Source organism: Poecilia reticulata, chromosome 19, assembly GCF_904066995.2.
Source record: "Poecilia reticulata chromosome 19, P_reticulata-male-v2, whole genome shotgun sequence".
NCBI lineage: Eukaryota > Metazoa > Chordata > Actinopteri > Cyprinodontiformes > Poeciliidae > Poecilia > Poecilia reticulata.
The window spans coordinates 14,226,941-14,245,566 of NC_088848.1; the positions used below are offsets into that span (position 1 = coordinate 14,226,941).

At 40.1% G+C, this 18,626-nt stretch overlaps 1 protein-coding gene across 50 annotated transcripts in view; it reads left to right on the forward strand.

The window, feature by feature from the left end:
* Positions 1-18,626, forward strand: part of LOC103481688 (ankyrin-3-like) — a 136,536-nt gene that overhangs the window by 101,915 nt on the left and 15,995 nt on the right. For 23 of the 50 annotated variants that reach the window (XM_081600279.1, XM_081600275.1, XM_081600294.1 and 20 more), the window contains 11 exons: positions 779-877; positions 4,027-4,181; positions 6,210-6,421; positions 6,571-6,778; positions 7,177-7,273; positions 7,366-7,594; positions 7,887-8,012; positions 8,459-8,581; positions 9,112-9,138; positions 9,669-9,750; positions 11,709-17,915. In XM_081600279.1, coding sequence (XP_081456405.1) covers positions 779-877; positions 4,027-4,181; positions 6,210-6,421; positions 6,571-6,778; positions 7,177-7,273; positions 7,366-7,594; positions 7,887-8,012; positions 8,459-8,581; positions 9,112-9,138; positions 9,669-9,750; positions 11,709-17,915 — 7,565 coding nt within the window. The remainder of the gene's footprint in view (positions 1-778; positions 878-4,026; positions 4,182-6,209; positions 6,422-6,570; positions 6,779-7,176; positions 7,274-7,365; positions 7,595-7,886; positions 8,013-8,458; positions 8,582-9,111; positions 9,139-9,668; positions 9,751-11,708; positions 17,916-18,626) is intronic. The other 27 variants (XM_081600306.1, XM_008437370.3, XM_081600302.1 and 24 more) reach the window with 14 other exon arrangements.

Sequence of the window (18,626 nt, forward strand, 5' to 3'; positions counted from 1 at the left end):
TTATTTTGCTCGGGCATAATAATGAAACCACATTGCTGCAAATTTTGTATTATTTTATGTCATATTTCATCATCCACACAACTTCACACACCTCTGATATTGTGTAACCTAAAGAAGAAGCTGGCTCAGGGTCAACTTGCCCCTTCGCCGATTTATACGGTTATTTTGTCACTTCCCTTTTCTACTTAATAGCTCTGGAGTTTAACAATTGTGGGCCAATTTTTCTTAGTATTGAGGTATTTTTTACAAACTATGGGGGGAAAAAAGTCAGATAAATATTCAAATCTTAAATTTAATGTAATTTTATTCCAGATTTTTTGAAAGCTTTGTATTAAAAGATAAATCGATTGATTTCCTCTGACGGCAAGCCGAAGCTTATGAAATATGAGAGATTATGAGCTCAGATCATCCTAGAATGATTTAATCAAACTCCCCAGTGAAATATTGAATTGACATCACACGCTACATTTTCTTACAGTAAATGTAAAATAATAATAATAATAATAATAATAATAATAATAATAATAATAATAATAATAATAATAATAATAATAATAACTACTTATGTGGGTACCAAGCATCAACAAGACCGGCAAGAAAGTACAAAACCTCAAATGACAGATGTTGACATTTTGTACCCTGAAAAGTTGGGGACAAGACGATTAAAAACGCTGCACAAGTGTGAAATGGCGAAGGGGCGAAATGTACCCAAAGAAGCCACTGACTTTGTGAGTGTGTGTTTTGTATAAATGTTTGTTTCATTATCTTGTGGACACAGTAAGCTCCATCTTCCCAGAAAGCTGCCAGTCCTTAATGAAGGCGAGAGCCTGGTTAGTCCCGTGCTACAGCTGGGACCCAGAGGAACTAGATTTGTTGGGTAGGAACCAAGCATACCGTAGCTCCCTTCACCTTTTCTCCCCTGCCTCCAACCTACCCCCAAGGAAATGACATATTGAGGCTGAACCATGCTGAAGGATTCTGTTGCCCATCTTTGTTGACTTCAGTTTATAAGGTTGTTGCTTTTATATGATTTTCATGTAGTTTTGGGAAGAGATTTAGTTACTGCACTGCAAAGTCTTTTTTTTTTTTTACAGCTGCAGCAGCATCACATCGGGAAGGTCTTGATTTGTACTTTTTTTTAATTTCATAACTAACGTCCTTCCTAAAACTACACATTGTAGCTTTGACTTCATTGCTGTTGATTTGTGTCCACTTCATTCTACGGCACCTGCCACATTTATTTGCATCCCTTGTAAAGATGTGGAAAAAAAGCTTTAAAATAGAGGTGTTCTTTTTTTATGTTTTTTTAGCACCGAAGTCCCACGAAGAAAAACAGACAACTTTCCATTTTAAATATACTTACTTAATGGATAGAAAAAAAAAGTGTTAAGACAACAAAATCTTTCATTAAAATAAGGCAGATTTGAGTTGATCCTTATACGTCAGCAAATGGTTATGAGAAAATGGCAAGTCATCTTATTTTCTACACTGAGAGTTATATTTCAAATCTGTAACTTCAGCAAATAAGGTTGAATGAGATGTGAAGGTTAATGGAAAGCGAGGTAAAGTTTTTTAAAAAATGGGTCACTTATTAGTTTGAATAACCATTAGGCACTGCATGCTAACCAGTTCTTGGAAGGGATGCCATGGTAAAGCCTTTTCTGTTCTGTCATAATAAATGTAAATGTCTGGAGTTTTCTAAATTCTAGCTGGAATTTAACTGGAATTGTGTGCTTTGGTTTTTGAATATTACATTTTGTTTTGTTTTTTGAGAACAAATGCTCCAGGCGGGGGTGAATTTTGTGGATGATGCTATGGGATTGTTTCTCCCTAAAAAAAGCTTTGGGAATTGTGTTGCAGTGCATGTCATGATCATCAACTCTTTGAAATACAAGGACAGTTTAAAGGATGATTATCCAGACGTAAAATCCATCTTTTTCCATGACTGTGTCACTCCCCAGATAAAAAAAAAAAAAAACTATTAAAAACCTGTCGTGAGCTGAAAAGAAAAGTGCGAATGTGAGGACTGATTTGACTGTCTAGACAGATTATGCAAAGATGAACAGTCAAAGATCTCTCATCTTCTCTAAATGTGCCAATCTTGTGAAATGTTCTAGGAAACAAGGTAAAGTCTTGTCCTGTTACCCAAACAAGGTTATTCAACAGTTGCCAAAAACCAAGGAAGTGGAGATTTTGTTAGAAAATAAAGACTTTTCTCCTGTAATAAAATATGATTTTATATTAAAGCTTTTTAAACATCTTTACTAGGTTGCCAATAAGTGTAGTGGGGGGCGAATTTGATTTTAGAAGCTGTCAGAAGTTTACTTCACTTAATATGAAGATTTTGATTGGCTGTCTGGACTGGACTGCGCTTTGTTGAGCATGAGACGTTTTTTTTTACCCCAAAACCCAGCACCATTCTGTCTTCCATGACTTCCATCACTTCAGAATCAACATCAGATTTCTGCATATCATTGCTATTTTTTTTTGTTTTCAGAAAAAAGTGCACGTTTAGTCAAACATCAGATTTTTGATTGATGCAGATAAATACGAAATTAAGTTATATTTGTATCATAGTAAGATCAAACTTTGCAGGTTTTGTATTTCTGTGATACTACTTTCGCCATGCATCGTCTGTCTCACATAATTAAATGAAAAACTCCATCAGTGGATGGTGATAATAGCAGTTGTTGCGGATCACTTTTATAACTTATGTCTTGAGTGCAGTAATTTGGATGTTTATCGAAAATCTAATATAAAAATGGGAAGTTTATGTTGAAAACTACATGTCAAGTGTTTTTTGAAACCGTGTAATTGGAATCTCTCCGTTTGCTCCGTTAAGCTAATTGGCTTTCCCAATGGTTCATGTACTAATCATCATCCAACCACGAATCAATGGAGATTGCTGTGAAATATTTGGGATTAAAACTACGTGTATTTGTTCTACTTTATTTTTCGCAACTGTATATAGATATGTTAATGTAATTTAGAAAACATGAATCATAAAAATAATATCCTAAGTACCTAAAAATCAGAACTACTCCATTAGCTCATGTATGGCATTCCACACTAAAATACTAGTTGGGTTAATAGTACTTTTATACAAAAAACATTCCAAACAACAAAAAGCATAACGCGAAAGTGCTCAGTTTTCTGTTGTTAATAAATTGTTTCAAGATATTATTTCATCTTCCTAATTCCCCGCCTAAGTGGAGGTCTCTGCCGAAGTTGAATAGGACATTTCTTATTTAAGGAACCTCCCAATCAGATATCCCAAATAGATTGTATGTCCACACTGTCTAAATGTGCTGTCCATCCATCCTTATATACATATACTTACATAGTGGCTCCACCACATAGTTTAAAGCCTGATGATGTGTCATGATTCTACTGCTCTATTTTTGTTATGAATCCGGCTGCTGAACAAGATGATGAGCCAAACAGCAATTGGTAAATTCTTGAACTTTCCTCGTAGCGTCTAAACAGGAAGAGTTCTAACTTCAACAAAGGAGTTCTCATATTGTGTTCCTCTGAAACTTTACACTCCTTTCTGTTACCATTATGCCTTGTGTCATTATGGGCTGTGCAGCTTTTTTCCCCTTCATTTTCACCCCTTATTCTATTCCATGCACTACATTAGCTCTGAATGTCGCATTAACTCCTCAGGTTCACAGTTGGACCTATTACCATCACTGCCATCATCAAAACCACATCTGTGATGTTGTCGTAACCATCACTTCCACCACCGAATGTTTCTTTCATGGCAGCTCTGTGAGGATATCTGCATTAATTTTGGCTTCTACAGAGATGCTGCTTAAACCTGTAAATGTTCATATTACAAATTATGTTTTACACTGCACTTTGGGAAAAAACAAAAAATACTTTCCATTTTGCCTAAATCAAATTCTTCAAAACTTCAATTCTAATGCATATGTTTATGGTTTTATTAGATTGTTGCTTTTCAGTGAAAGGCGAGGTGATAGTATTATTAAGTCAGCCGTATATTTCTGACATGTCTCCTTCCAGCCCTGTGATAGTGGAGATCCCACATTTTGCCTCAATGCGGGGCCAAGAGAGAGAGCTGATCCTACTGCGCAGTGAGAATGGAGAATCCTGGAAGGAACATTTGTACGACTGCAAGACCAGCGACCTCAATCAGCTCCTCAACGGGATGGACGAAGGTGACGCAAACCCAACTCATTTTGTACTTACGTGTCCTAGCCTACGGCCACTCTGCCTTGCCAATAAGACATAATAATTGGTATTTCTACCTCTAGAAGATAAAGCTACAAATATAAGAGCTATTAGATAAAAAATAAATAGAATAAACACACCTGCATTGAGTTGCTGAATAAAAAGTGTCAAACCTTGCATAACTCCCTGGGCAAGCCTCTCCTTCCAACCAACCATCCATCCATTTTCTTTACACCCTTGTCCCTTAGTGGGGTTGGGAGGGGTGCTGGTGCCCATCTCCAGCTAACGTTCCGGGCGAGAGGCAGGATACACCCTAGACAGGTCGCCAGTCTGTCGCAGGGCAACACAGAGACACACAGGACAAACAACCATGCACACACACACTCACACCTATGGGCATTTTGGAGAGGCCAATTAACCTGACAGTCATGTTTTTGGACTGTGGGAGGAAACCGGAGTACCCGGAGAAAACCCACACATGCACAGGGAGAACATGCAAACTCCATACAGAAAGACCCGGGCCGGGAATCGAACCCAGAACCTTCTTGCTGCAAGGCAACAGCTCTACCAACTGCGCCACTGTGCAGCCCTCCAACCAATCAAAATATAGAAAATTATCTCAATTCTGGCACAGTATAAAATGCAGTGCAGTGTATTCATGCACTATGTTTTATCGTTTTATCAGATGCTTGTGCATCCATAGTTCTACTGCCACCCTGGTCAAGTGCCCACCCATTTGTTCGATATAAAAATCTACCACTGTGTCTGACCCTTGTAAAACAATTCAATGTTGTATTTTCTTTTCTAATTCTATGATACACGAAACACAGTTAGGCTATAAAACAACAGTCCAACCTTTGTACTTGAAATTCAATCCATCATTTAGCCAACCTCTTCATAGTTTTAATTAGGTTAATACTGTTAACCTACTACTACCTACATAGTATTAACTGTATTAACTAAGAACGACCTTTAGTCTTTGCAGACTCCATCAGCTTTGCACATGTTGAAACTTTTTTCCCATTCTTCTTTGGTAGTTAGCTCACACCAAGTTCGATTGGCTGGAGAGTGTCTGTGAACATAAATGTTTAACTCTTGCTAGATATTCTCGGTGTTGGGTATGGACTTTGCTTTCCAATGCTTTGACATGAAACCATTCCACTGTACCACTGGCTGTATAGTTAGAGTCATTGTCTTGCTGGAAGATGAACGTCCTCCACTTTCTAAAGTGTTCCGCAGCCTCTGCCAGGTTTCCTTTCACAATTTCCTTGTATTTAGCTCCATCCATCTTCTAATCAACTCTGACCAGCTTCCTTGTCATTGTTAAACCTTGCTGTAGAGATAGTTTTGGATGGTTTGTTCAGTGTGAAATTCAGTCTTTTTTTTACCCCACTCATATAGTGTTTTCTAAGGTGAAAAGTTACATTTTGGTTTTGTGTTATCTGATCTCCTTCTTTCACATATTTGCTGTGTCCCCTTTGTGATTTGTGCCAAAGTTCAAATGAGACTTCTATGTCTTTCGTCTCTTAACTCTTACATAAAGGACAGATTTTTGTAGTGCACAACTAATAGTCCTGCCAACAGATTTTTCGACTTGACCTGGAGATCTCTGCAGCTCTGCAGTACAGTTACCATGGGTCCCTTTGCTGCTTCTCTGATGAATGTACTTCTGTAAATTTATTTGGACGTTTGTCTTTGTAGGTTTGCAGTAGTGCCCTACTCATTCTTAGGCTGTGTACAAACAACAGGGATTTATGACCCACATCCAATTTTGTTACTCAGATGCAACCCATATCCATGTCAGCACTCATTTCTGAATACTTTTAAAATGTATACATACTTTTCCTCCTACTTCAGCATTATGCACTACTGTGTTTGTCAATTGCATAAAATGTCATTAGAGTATATTACCGTTGTGCTTTTAACATTAACTTTGTGGAAACGTTCCACGAGCACAGAGGTTATTGCAAGACACATGTGCGTAATCTTCTACAACATGAACACTTTCCTCACAGAACTGGACAGTCCTGAGGAGCTGGAGAGGAAGAGGATCTGCCGTATCATCACCAAGGACTTTCCACAGTATTTTGCTGTGGTGTCCCGGGTCAGACAGGAGACCCATCAGATGGGACCAGAGGGTGGGACTCTCAACAGCCGGAGCGTCCCATTAGTTCAGGCTTCCTTCCCTGAGGGGGCACTAACAAAGAAAATAAAAGTTGGATTGCAGGTATATGCTTAAAGCTTCCCATGTCTGTTGGTGCGTTTCTTTGAAGTGTTACAATGTATCAATAAAATTCAAAGCAATGTAAATATTTCAAAATTAATTAATCTCACAAAAGACACATTGCTCAATCGCCATTGTGTCTCTTCCGCTAGGCCCAGCCGATTCCTGAGGACACTGTAAAGAAAATCCTTGGTAACCGAGCAACCTTCAGCCCCATTGTTACTGTGGAGCCCAGGAGGAGGAAGTTCCACAAGCCCATCACCATGACGATCCCTGTGCCGCCTCTCTCAGGGGAAGGGCTTACTAACGGTTACAAAGGAGACAGTACGCCCTGCCTCCGCCTCCTCTGTAGCATAACAGGTGAGTGCTGGTATTCTGTAGCTCTTTGGTGCTGTCAAGTAAATAAAAAGGCAGGATCACTTTTTTACTCTACACATTCACAAACATTTGAAGACTATGATATGTGGGCATGAAAATGTCAGACCTGAAGGAAAATTTTAAGTTTTTTTTTTTCATAACCCTTGGATTTTCCTTCCACGTAAAATCTCAGTGAAATACACAGAAGTCTTTTGATTGTTAGATGACAAAATGTAAAAAAAAGAAAAAGAAAAAAAAATTTCAAAGCATATGGATACCTTTGCAGAATGCCACCAGCATGAATAAAAGTTGCAGTTGCTTATTTTTGTCTATTAAATAACTTGTTTTATCTTTTGATTTTAAATGAATCACATTAAGTGCAAAATTGTATCTGTGTGCAGGCGGAACATTTCCAGCGCAGTGGGAGGACATCACTGGGACAACTCCCCTCACATTTGTTAATGATTGTGTCTCTTTCACTACCAATGTCTCTGCCAGGTGAGACATACCGGACAAACACCACGAATGGTTATTTATTCATAAATGTATGAAGCTTCCATCGGTTTCTGTATTGTTGTTTCTATTTGCAGGTTCTGGTTAGCAGACTGCCATCAGATCCCCGAGACAGTAAGCTTGGCCACTCAACTCTACAGAGAGCTGATCTGTGTGCCCTACATGGCCAAGTTTGTTGTGTTTGCTAAGATGAATGACCCAGTGGAGTCCAGCCTTAGGTGCTTCTGCATGACAGACGACAAGGTGGACAAAACCCTGGAGCAGCAGGAGAACTTTGAGGAGGTGGCAAGGAGCAAAGACATAGAGGTACACAGTTTTACTGCATCTTCTTAACTTAGTGTCTGCTCTTCTCTTCAGTTTCCAGAACCTTCTGGGGAAAAAAAATTACATATAATGCAAAACTTTTTTTTTCAGGACTAGCTAAAGATTTGATTTGCAAAATAATTTCAAGTAGTTTGCATTCTCCAGTACAATAATAAAAACTAATACAATGATTTATTTTTTACAATACTGTTAAGTTATTACAAAATTATTAGTTATTAGATCTTCTAATTTCTTAATTTTCATCTATTTTTTTCTTGATTCATACTTATTTCAGGTCCTGGAGGGAAGGCCCATCTATGTGGATTGCTATGGAAACTTGGCTCCGCTGACCAAAGCTGGTCAACAGTTAGTTCTTAACTTCTACGCCTTCAAGGAAAACCGTTTGCCCTTCTGTGTTAAGGTAATCAAACAACACCCATCCTTTGATACTGATGTAGAGGAGAAAGAATAATATGGATGTATTCATACTGGGCCTTGCAAATCACTTTGTCACCCTAAGTGATATTTTTCACCTTCATGGTGATGTAAAAGACTCATTGCCATTCTTGTCATCAAGGTTGACACAACCTTAAAGAGCAATTCATTTTTTGACAGTGCCTGGTTGAGTTGAATTATTTTCATTGTCTGGTTATTTTAGACTAAAACTAGAATTTGTGTTGGAAATGTCACACAAAAACAAGAATGGAACAGCCCTGTAAGGGAGCAAGTTTTGTTTTTTTGTTTTGTTTTTTTCTTTTACACCACTGCAAGTATACAGTACTAACATACATGCTATTAGTTGAAGAAATCTGCACCAGAGCAAAGAACTGAAAGTAATATTTAGAGATTAAATTTTTCTCCCTACAGGTTAGAGATCCCAGTCAGGAGCCATGTGGTCGCCTCACTTTCCTTAAAGAGTGTAGGTCAACCAAAGGCCTCCCACAGACTGCCGTGTGCAACCTGAACATCACGCTTCCCGCGGTGAAAAAGGTAAGGCAGTGGGAACTCTCCATTCTGTTTTCACATCCATAACCACACTCATGGTTAGGGTGTTTTTCGGCCCCATGGTACAGATTGATGAAAGACGGAGGTAGAATTTTGGCAAACCTGCTGCCACTGTGTCTTTTATCTGTTTAAAGCTTCTCTCTCTGTTTTAGTCACTGGTTATCTCTGCAGTGGATTTGTGTCATTGGCCGTTTTATTTTGGTTCTTTCTGCCCTTTGATTTGGATCCCTTTGGCTGAGAGCTTGTGTGCTTTACATTTTTTATTTCTATTTTATTTTTGGGCTGATTTTGGGCTTGATTCATTTGCTGTTATTGCTTCTGGATGTTGGCGCTTTGTTTGCATATGATTTATTTTCCGTGTGCATTTTTATTTTTGCTTTGGTTTCGCTGAAGTGGCTTCACTTCTGCATTTGAGCTTCTGTCGATCACTCCTTTTTCACTCCCTGATGTTTCTTTTCCCCCCTGCTTTCCATTATGTTACTCCCCCTGTTTCTGCAATGCATCTTGGGAACCAGGAATCGGAGTCAGATGCCGAGGATGAGGTAAACCACACGTTCCCCACCATGTGCTGTCCTCTGCACCAGATCAGTAGAGGCCCTGCTCTGCTCCTTTATGCCTTTTTTATTTTATTTTTTTTTTTACCATGTTTTGCAAGGGGCATTACCAGCTTTCCCTCTAGCTGCACAGTTTTGCATGATATATGGTAGCTTTGTCAGAACCCCCCCCTCAAAAAACTCATCTCTGATTTCCATCCATGTTCCCTTGCACACTCCAGTATGAGATAAAACTGGCTCTACAGGATCTATGAATTTCCTAAATTTGACTTTTGCAAAATTAGGGACTTGTGTTTGAGAGATTTTAAACTTATCGTGACTAAATTGGCTAGTTTATTATACTCACATCTAACATAGCTAACAGCATAGTTACAGATTGGCGAATTTATAAGTGTAAATTAACACAGACTGCCAGGTTTGGTTTAGTTTTATAATTTAAAGGTGCTCATTTTGTAGCAGCTTGCAATATAGGGTAACCTAAAACTGATAGGATTTTGTGTTGTTTGCTATTGTTGCAGACTGAAAAGCCAGATCGACGTCATACCTTTGCATCCCTAGCCTTACGTAAGCGCTACAGCTATCTGACTGAGCCTGCACAGAGTGAGTTGACTTCATCACTAACAAATCCCTTGGAGTTTAAAATTTTGCTAAGTTTATTGGATTGATAAGTGTGCAAAGAGGTTTATCTTGTAAAATGAGTGACCATTGTGTAGAAATGACTTTCTTATTGTGACAAACAAGTATTTCTCATTCCACATACGACACATACTGTTCATGTGCTTGTTCACAACATGGTATATTTTTGCATGAGTGATTTTTAAGTTTTGTGTGCTGTGCTTGCCCACATTGTGAAGTGTGCGCCTTTCGAGTTTCAACGGCTGTGTTTTGGAAGTTTAAATTCTGCAAAATTTTACTTTAACTTCCCAGGAAGAATTATCCTTTTGGATGGAAGGCAAAGTAAAATTCTGTTTGTGTTTCATTTGTGCTCTTGGTCTTTTTTTTTTGTTTTTTTTAAGGCTCTTTTTTTTGGCTTTGTGGCAATGTTTTAGCTTAGTTTGGTACAAGAATGCATGCTGGAGGTCTTGAGTTGCTTTTTTGTTTTCCCAGGCTCTGCTTGTCACAGGTTTGATGCTGCATGACAAAATGGGCTAAAGCTGGAGTCTTGGACAGCACATTTTGTCTTTTTTTTATTTACAAAAGATAAAGGAAAATGGGAAGTTCTGCAGCTCTTTGCTTTATTTTGTCATAATGTTTAAACTGCCTGTGAAAAAGACTGTCCTTTTTGGGCCAAACAGATAAAAGGCACTATAAAAAGTGGTCTTAATTTCAAGCCAGAGACAACATGCTGGTATTAAAATGTTTGAAGTCCAAAGAGAGAAGTTGTTTTTTGTGTTTATACTCTTGCATTTGTCCCGCCATTATTTTGTCTCCCAGCTGTCAATCTATGCCATCGTCTTTGCAAATTTACTTTGCTGCTTTATGTGCTTTGTTGAGTTTATTTCCTCCATTCTTGTTGCTACTGTTGGACTTGGGTTCTGGCCATGTTCTCCCTTTGCCCAGTTGTACCTTTGAATTTGTAATCATTTAATATTTCAGATATGAAATGATGCTGTCTAACACAGAATGTGTTACAGCAACTGTGTATCAACTTTAACTGTCAGAGGGATGTTTTCATGCCAACTTTCAAAATCTAGTGTGGGGATATGTATTTGACTCCAGAAATAATTTTTAACAATTGGAAGTCATGTCTTTTTAGTTGTCATATTTCATGGGGCAACAAGCACAATCTGCAAAATCTCAGATCTCAACTAACATAAATGAAAATAAAGAATAGTACAAAATTTGTGGCTAATAATACAATTTAATATATCAAAATCAGACATAAATGACCGAAGTAAATAAAAGTGTTGTTTTCAAATGATTATTTTATCAATAATCATTTATTATTGGCAAAATAACAAATGTATTTATCAATAATAAATTGATCACATTTATTTTTTATCAATAAATAAATGTATTTATTTATTTATTTATTGATAAATAAATAATAAATATTTTTTTTGTTCCTAAATTGCCCTATCCCTTAAAAAAATCTATTATTTAAAATAATTAATAGCATTTTAACATAAGCTGATATCCCATGGTTTACAACATGGGTTTGACTCGGTTTCTTTACTGTACAAGATTGAAATAGGATGAGAAAAATGCGAATTGTTGGGTATGAAATGATATTAAGACTTGGCAAAGGGGTGAACTGACCTGGAGCCGGTTTAGTCATTACCTAAACCATGACCACACAAGAACACTGTTTCTTTCTGTAACTCCATTTTTAGTCGTTTCTTGAATGTCTTACTCAGCAATTAAAAACTGCAGTGTATCCCTTCCCAATACTACAACAGCCTCACTGACCAACTCTTCCTCCTCTGGTGTTGTCTTTTTTTCCTCATTTTTTTTCTTCCCCAACATATATTTCTTTTCTCTCTGCTCTTTTCCATTTTGTTGATTATTTTCTACACCATCCCGTTTGTTATCATTTTTTTCTCTAACTTCACCTGAAGAAACAGCAGTTGAACGAAGTGCAGCAACAAGAACACTGCCTTCTGGTCACCCTCACAAACCTGTCTTTCCAACCAGACCTTACTCACCATGGTCGACTGCTCCTATTACCGTCCCTGGCCAAACAAGGCCCATCGGAGTGGGGGGTCTCCTCGCCTCTGCCGATCCACCGGCAGGCTCACCAGCTAGTTCTCCATTAAAATCCGCCTGGCCCCTCTCAGCACCTTCACCTGCATGTCCCACAACTATAAGAGCAACCTTGGGCGTTTCACCCCCAGCACCCGCCTCGTCATCCCCAGTTAAATCGGTCAGCGACATACCATCATCCCCCATCAGGTCTTACAGGACTGTGCCTTCACCAATTAAAACTGTTGTCCAGCAGGGACCATACCCCATTCACGGGTCTGCCATCCTTGCAACATCTGGAAGTAAACCTGCCACAGATCCGGCATCAATTAAAAATCTTGCTCTGGCTTACGCATCAAGGACCCCTCTCCATCCTTCAGTACCAAATGCTTCTTTATCTGAGAGGTCATCAGCTGCTACTGCTTCTGTCACATCACCAAAATCCCTGTACAACCGCTACAGTTCTAATCTGCCTTTTAAATCTGCCCTTGTGACAACAGCTGCTTCAGAAGTTGCCAACCTTTCTCCTGTTAAAAGCATTTCCAGTCTCTCATCTCTAAAGATGTCTGTTGACTCAACAGTCACATCCCGAGGAGGGAGGACATCCATGTCGTCCGTGTCCTCAACCGGTCAGACAACCATTGCTTCCTCAGAATTTTCCATGATGAACGGATCCGTCTCACCTGTTAAATACCCATCCTCCTCCTCTACCCCATCCTCGCCTTCTTCACGTCTTCTCTCAGAGAGAAGCAACAGTCTTCAGGAGAGGATCCAAGCCACCACCCAGGCAGCAACCTCCGGTGTCAGTGCAGCCATAAATGAAGCTTTAGACTCGTACTCAGTCTCAGGGTATGGCACGCTTAGGTCATTGTCATCTTCGCGCAGATCTGCAACAGCAACCTCTGCTTATGGTTCTCTGAGATCTGCATCAGCAAGCCCAAGTCCAGCAGTCTCCTCAAATACAATGACTGTCCCTGTTTATTCACTTGTCAATGTCCTCCCTGACACCCCTGTAAAACCGGGGCCTGGGTCTCTCAAAATGGCACTGCCCGATTCTCCTCGTACCTCGTCCACCTCTTCTTCATCTTTCCCCTCATGCGTTACTGGAACAAAACTGAAATCGCAATTAAAATCTCCTCCATTTATAACACCGCCAATCATCCATCCAACTGCAGCCTCCAATCAGGAGATACTTAAAGATGTAGCAGATATGAAACAGGACCTAATTAGAATGACAGCTATCCTCCAGACAGACACACAAATGGCTGCTAAAACTGTACAAACATCAAACACTGGCACACCTAAAGAGTCTAAGTTAGAAGATCAGGAGCCACACACACTAGTTGAGAAGGTCAAAAAAGATTTAGTCAAAGTCAGTGAGATACTACAAAAGGATGTCATGTCTGAAGATAAGACCATTTCAAGTCATGAGACAAGTTCAGAGGAGGAATGGCAGGAATTTTCTAGAGACGAGATAGAGGAGGCACAAAGAAGTGCTCTCCGAGACTGTTACACTCCATTTGACGAAAACGCTCTTTTTAAGCACCAGCCGAGGTCAAGCAAAGAGTTAGAATTCAGTAAAGTGGTAGATTACTTAACAAAGGACATTGGTGCAAGTTCTCTGTCAAAAATGGCACAGTTGAAAAGCGAGCATGAGGATGAGGTGAAAAAAGAGGGGGAGGAGAAACAAAAACGAGTGCTCAAGCCATCCATGACCATACAAGAGCACAAACTCAAAATGCCTCCTCCAGTTTCAGGCATGATCAGATCTCCCTCAGAGAAGGACTTAAGCAAGCTTGCTGAGTCATACCAAGGGTCGGACACAATCTTGGAATCTCCCGAGGAGCTGTCTCATGAGCAAGATAAAAGTCCCCTCTCAGACAGCGGGTTTGAGACGAGAAGTGAAAAGACGCCTTCTGCTCCCCAAAGTGCAGAAAGCACAGGCCCCAAACCTTTATTTACAGATTCCCCAATCCCCCCCTGTGTAACTGAGACCAGAACTGAAGTTGTCCACATCAGGAGCTACGAGCAGCCGGATGATCTTTCTGAGCCTGGAGTCATGGAGGAAGCTGCATCTGCTTTACCTCCTCTAGAGCCAGAAAGTTCATCATCAAAAGCTTTGCAGATGAAAATACCAGAAGATGATGCCTTAATGAACAAAAGCATGTGTCTTAAAGAGGAAACTCATATCACTACCACAACCCGTATGGTGTACCACAAGCCTCAATTGACAGACGGCGCAGAAATGATAGAGGAAGCCATGTCAGTCAGAGACATCATGAAAGCTTTTCAGTCAGGACGAGACCCATCTAAAGAACTGGCAGGTCTCTTTGAACACAAAGCTAGCCAAGAGTCTGTCAAAGGTGATGAACTCACCCCAAGGTTTCTAGAACGAGACATTAAATCCAAACCTAAAGTTGAGAGGATAATTGAAGTTCATATTGAAAAGGGCCACAGCACAACAGACCCAACTGAGGTTATTATTAGAGAAACAAAGAAGCACCCTGAGCTTTACGTCTACAAAAGTGACCGTGGAATAAAGGAGCTTACTGATTATGATGAGGCCCAACAGGAAGAAGAGGAGCTTACTGCCGAAGAATCTTTGCCCTCCTTCCTAGAAACATCTCGCGTTAACACTCCAGTGTCACAAGAAGAGGACAGTCGTCCAAGTTCTGCCCAACTCATAGGAGATGATTCATATAAAGCTCTAAAACTATTAAGCCAGCACTCCATAGAATACTGTGATGATGAACTATCTGAAGTTCGAGGAGAATCATATAAGTTTGCTGAGAAAATGCTTCTCTCAGAAAAAATTGAAACATCATTGCAGTCTTATTCAGACACAGAGGATTCTACAACTGTGGCAGACAAAAACCGCCACCTAGCTTCTGAGGAGACTGGTAGGTTTGAGGGCACAAATCAAGGCAAAGGAAGCCCGAAAAGAGAGTTTGTTTCTAAGTCATCAAAAGATGGGTCCCCTAAATCAGGTAAATTCCTGCACAAAGATGAACCTTCTCAGTTTGACAAGGTGACAGTGCTCCATTACTCAACAGAACCAGGCAGTCCAAAACATGCGGTTTGGATGAGATTTACTGAAGACAAACATGATAGAAGTAGGGACAAACTACTTTATGAAGATCGAGTAGATCAAACAGTGAAGGAGGCTGAAGAAAAACTCAGTGAGGTATCTCAGTTTTTCCGTGATAAAACAGAGAAGCTTAATGATGAGCTACAGTCTCCTGAGAAAAAGCCAATTAGACGACAGAAGGAGCCTAGATCCTGGCCTAACTCTACCTGCAGCAGCCCAGAAAAAACACAACAGAAACCTAAAGCAGGGGATGAGATCTTTAGTAAAACCAAATTTAAGGAATCTTCAGTTGGTAAATTTTTTAGCAGCTCTCCGGCAGTAGAGAAGAAAAGTTCTAGCTTACCAAGCAGTCCTCAGAAAAGTGTCAGCTCTTGTACTACTCAAGAACAAATCAAACAAGAACCAAAGACCTGTGTGTCTGAACCCTCGTCTCCAGCTCATGTAACTTCAACATCAAAGGTCAGTGCAGTGAGGATGAAGTTTGAATCTGCTGCTCAAAAGGTCAGTCAAAGTCAGTCCAGTCCTACTAAAATTCCTCCACCTGTGCAACCAAAACCATCAGTAAAGAAACTGCAGGAAAGCAAACTACCTGTTTACCAGTTCGGCTCTGGAGGAAAATCCTCAAAAGTATCTGAAACATCAGAAGAAAATGTCCAAGAAAAGAATGAGAAAGACAAAGCAAATAGCAAGGCTGACCCAATACCCACATCTAAAATTCACAAAGCAGACAAGCTTCCAAACAAAAACTTAATTGAGCCCCCTCATGACATTTGTGAAACTACGACTGATAAAGTAGCACCTAAAGGTAAAGATAATCAGTTTAGTGTGACCCAGGAAATTAAGGAAAGTAATAAAAGCTACACTGCTAGGATGTCTGTCGTTTTTGACAGTGATGCTAAAAAATACCAGCAAACCACTAAAAGTGTGTCGTCTACTAAAGATGTAAAACCTGAACTGCCCAAAAAGGATTCAGAGGAACCAATAAACAAAAACCTTAGAAAAAAGACAGAATCCCAGATTCCTGTAAGAACCACAACCCCCTGTTTAGATAACAACCTTACAAAGAAACAGACAACCAAAAAGCCCTCACAGATACCTACACTATCTAAACCTAAAAGCCCAGAGACAAGCCCAGCAAAAACAGATTTAACCTTTGAAATTCTTGACAATTTACCGAAAGATTCCAACTCCAATAATCTTCCGAGCCCCAGAGAAATACTGGAGAAAGTAATAGCTCCTCCAGTTGTAACAACCAAAGAGAACTTCAAAGGCATCAAAACATTGCCTGTTTATGTCCAGGTTGGCAGGCAGGCAGAGAGGGAGGCTAAGGGATCACTGTACACAATAAAACAGAAATCAAGCTCCGCAATTAGTCCCATAAGCCCAGAAGATGATACATTAGAGCAAGTTTCTTTCATAGACAGCTCAGGGAAAAGCCCTCTTACACCAGAAACCCCCAGCTCTGAAGAGGTCAGCTATGACCTCACGTGCAAAACTCCTGATGGCTTTATGGAATTCATTTCAGGCAAGCCAAGCCCTATCATGGAGGTATCTGAGGACTCGGAGGAAGATGGTCAAGGAAACACAGTTTTCTCATTTAAAGAGGCAACAATAGACAGCAAAAATAGTGCTCACGACGCCCAGGCAGACCTTGCTAATGCTAATAAAGAAAAAACAAAAATGAATGACAATCAGCTGGAATTACCTGATAATTTTAAAGAAGAAACCATCAACAATATTCATGGTGATATTAAAGACCAGGAGCAGCAAGAAGTGTCAAAAGACAAGGGTATTGCATACATTGAGTTTCCTCCTCCTCCCCCTCTGGATTCAGCTTCAGAAATTTCAGACACAGAGAGAAAGGGCTCCTGTGCCTCTTCAGAGACTGAGACAGAAATGATGGAAGTGAACTTACAAGAGGAACACGACAAGCATCTGACCGAACCAATTATACGTATACAACCTCCTACTCCAGTGCCCCCTAGCACAGATGACAGTCAATCAAATGCCGACGAAGATGATGAGTCAATCTTCCAGCCAATTCCATGTAAAAAATTGACCTCCAATCTTCCTGAAGAAGAGGAAAAGAAAAAAGAGAAAGAGAAAACATCTAAGTCTAAAAGACATGACAAAAATGGCAACAAAGAACCTGGTGGGACCAATGGTTCCAATGGCTCCACCAATGGTTCCAAAGGTTCCAATGGTAAAGGGGAGGATAATGACTGTGAACAAAATGGAAATGACCAGTCAATAACAGACTGCTCAATAGCCACAACAGCTGAGTTTTCTCATGACACAGATGCCACAGAGATAGACTCTCTAGATGGCTATGAGCTTCAAGATGAGGATGATGGCCTGTGTGAGCAGGCTGATTTACGACTTTTTGGACTTCCAGACAGTCGGAGAGATGTTTGGGCAACAGAGACATTTAGGTCGTCCGATCGTTCTTTTCCCCAGACCAAACTGGAAGTTATTGAGGAGGAGAAGACCCCCGAGGAATGCCAGAAAGACATTTTGAAAAAAGATACCTCCACCTGTAACGGAAATTCTGATGGCATTAGTAAAGATGGAGCTAAAACCCAGGAACCCTCAGAGAAAGAAGGATTTTCAGACTCTTACTTTAGTTACAAATTAGAAGAGGAATTCAATTCTCCTTTTAAGACTGTTGCCACTAAGGGGCTGGACTTCGATCCATGGCCCAGTAAAAGTGGTGAAGGAGAAATTGTTGACATGCGGGGAACAAAGGGAAACAATGGGGAGCCAAAGCCTTACGGACTAGCTGTTGAAGACCAGTCTCAGGCTACGACAGCAGAAACTACACCTGCTCAAACTCCAACAGACGATAGCACACCAACGAGTGAACCAAACCCATTCCCCTTCCATGAAGGGAAGATGTTTGAGATGACACGCAGTGGTGCGATTGACATGAGCAAGAGGGACATGGTGGAGGAGAGGCTCCAGTTTTTTCAGATTGGTGAGCATTACTACTCAGCAGGCAAGTACAGGGTCAGGGACTTTGAAAAAGATGCCTCCTCACAATGCATTAATGAGTTTAATTCTCAGTATACCTTACCAGTCCCTCAAGTCCCCATTCAGACAATGACTGTAGAGATATCCAATGTGTCTGGTTACAGCACATGCAAAGAGTCAGCTTCCAACACCGAGCCAAAATTCTCTACTTTTAAAGCAGGTTTAAAGCTAGCATCATCTGATGCTTCAAATAGCACTTCTAAATATACAAGCACTTTCAATTGGAGTAGTGATGATGTTTCAGGAACCACTGCAGATAGATGTTATTGTGCTATACCAGACTATGCAGATTACATTCATTTTAATACATTAAACGTAGCACATAACTCTTTGAGGAAACCGTCATTTGTCATGGATTACTATTCTGATGGCAATATTTGTCCAGACAGACGTAAACAGAACCCAGAAGATGAAAAGACTTGTTACCAAAGCACCGATTGTCTTTCAGCACCTTCACAACAGACCAGCAATCTGCAAACACTGAGCAGCAATACCAGTAGCACTATCCCTGACTCCTATTTAGGTATTTTTCAAGCTAGCAGCACCATATCCAATTTGTTGTCCTCTGCAAGACCAGCACTACAAGACGTCAGTGGATCAGAAACCTCTTTAAGCCAGTTAGGGGAACACTATGGGAAAGACGAGACTGTTTTTAATGTAGCAATAGCAAAAACAG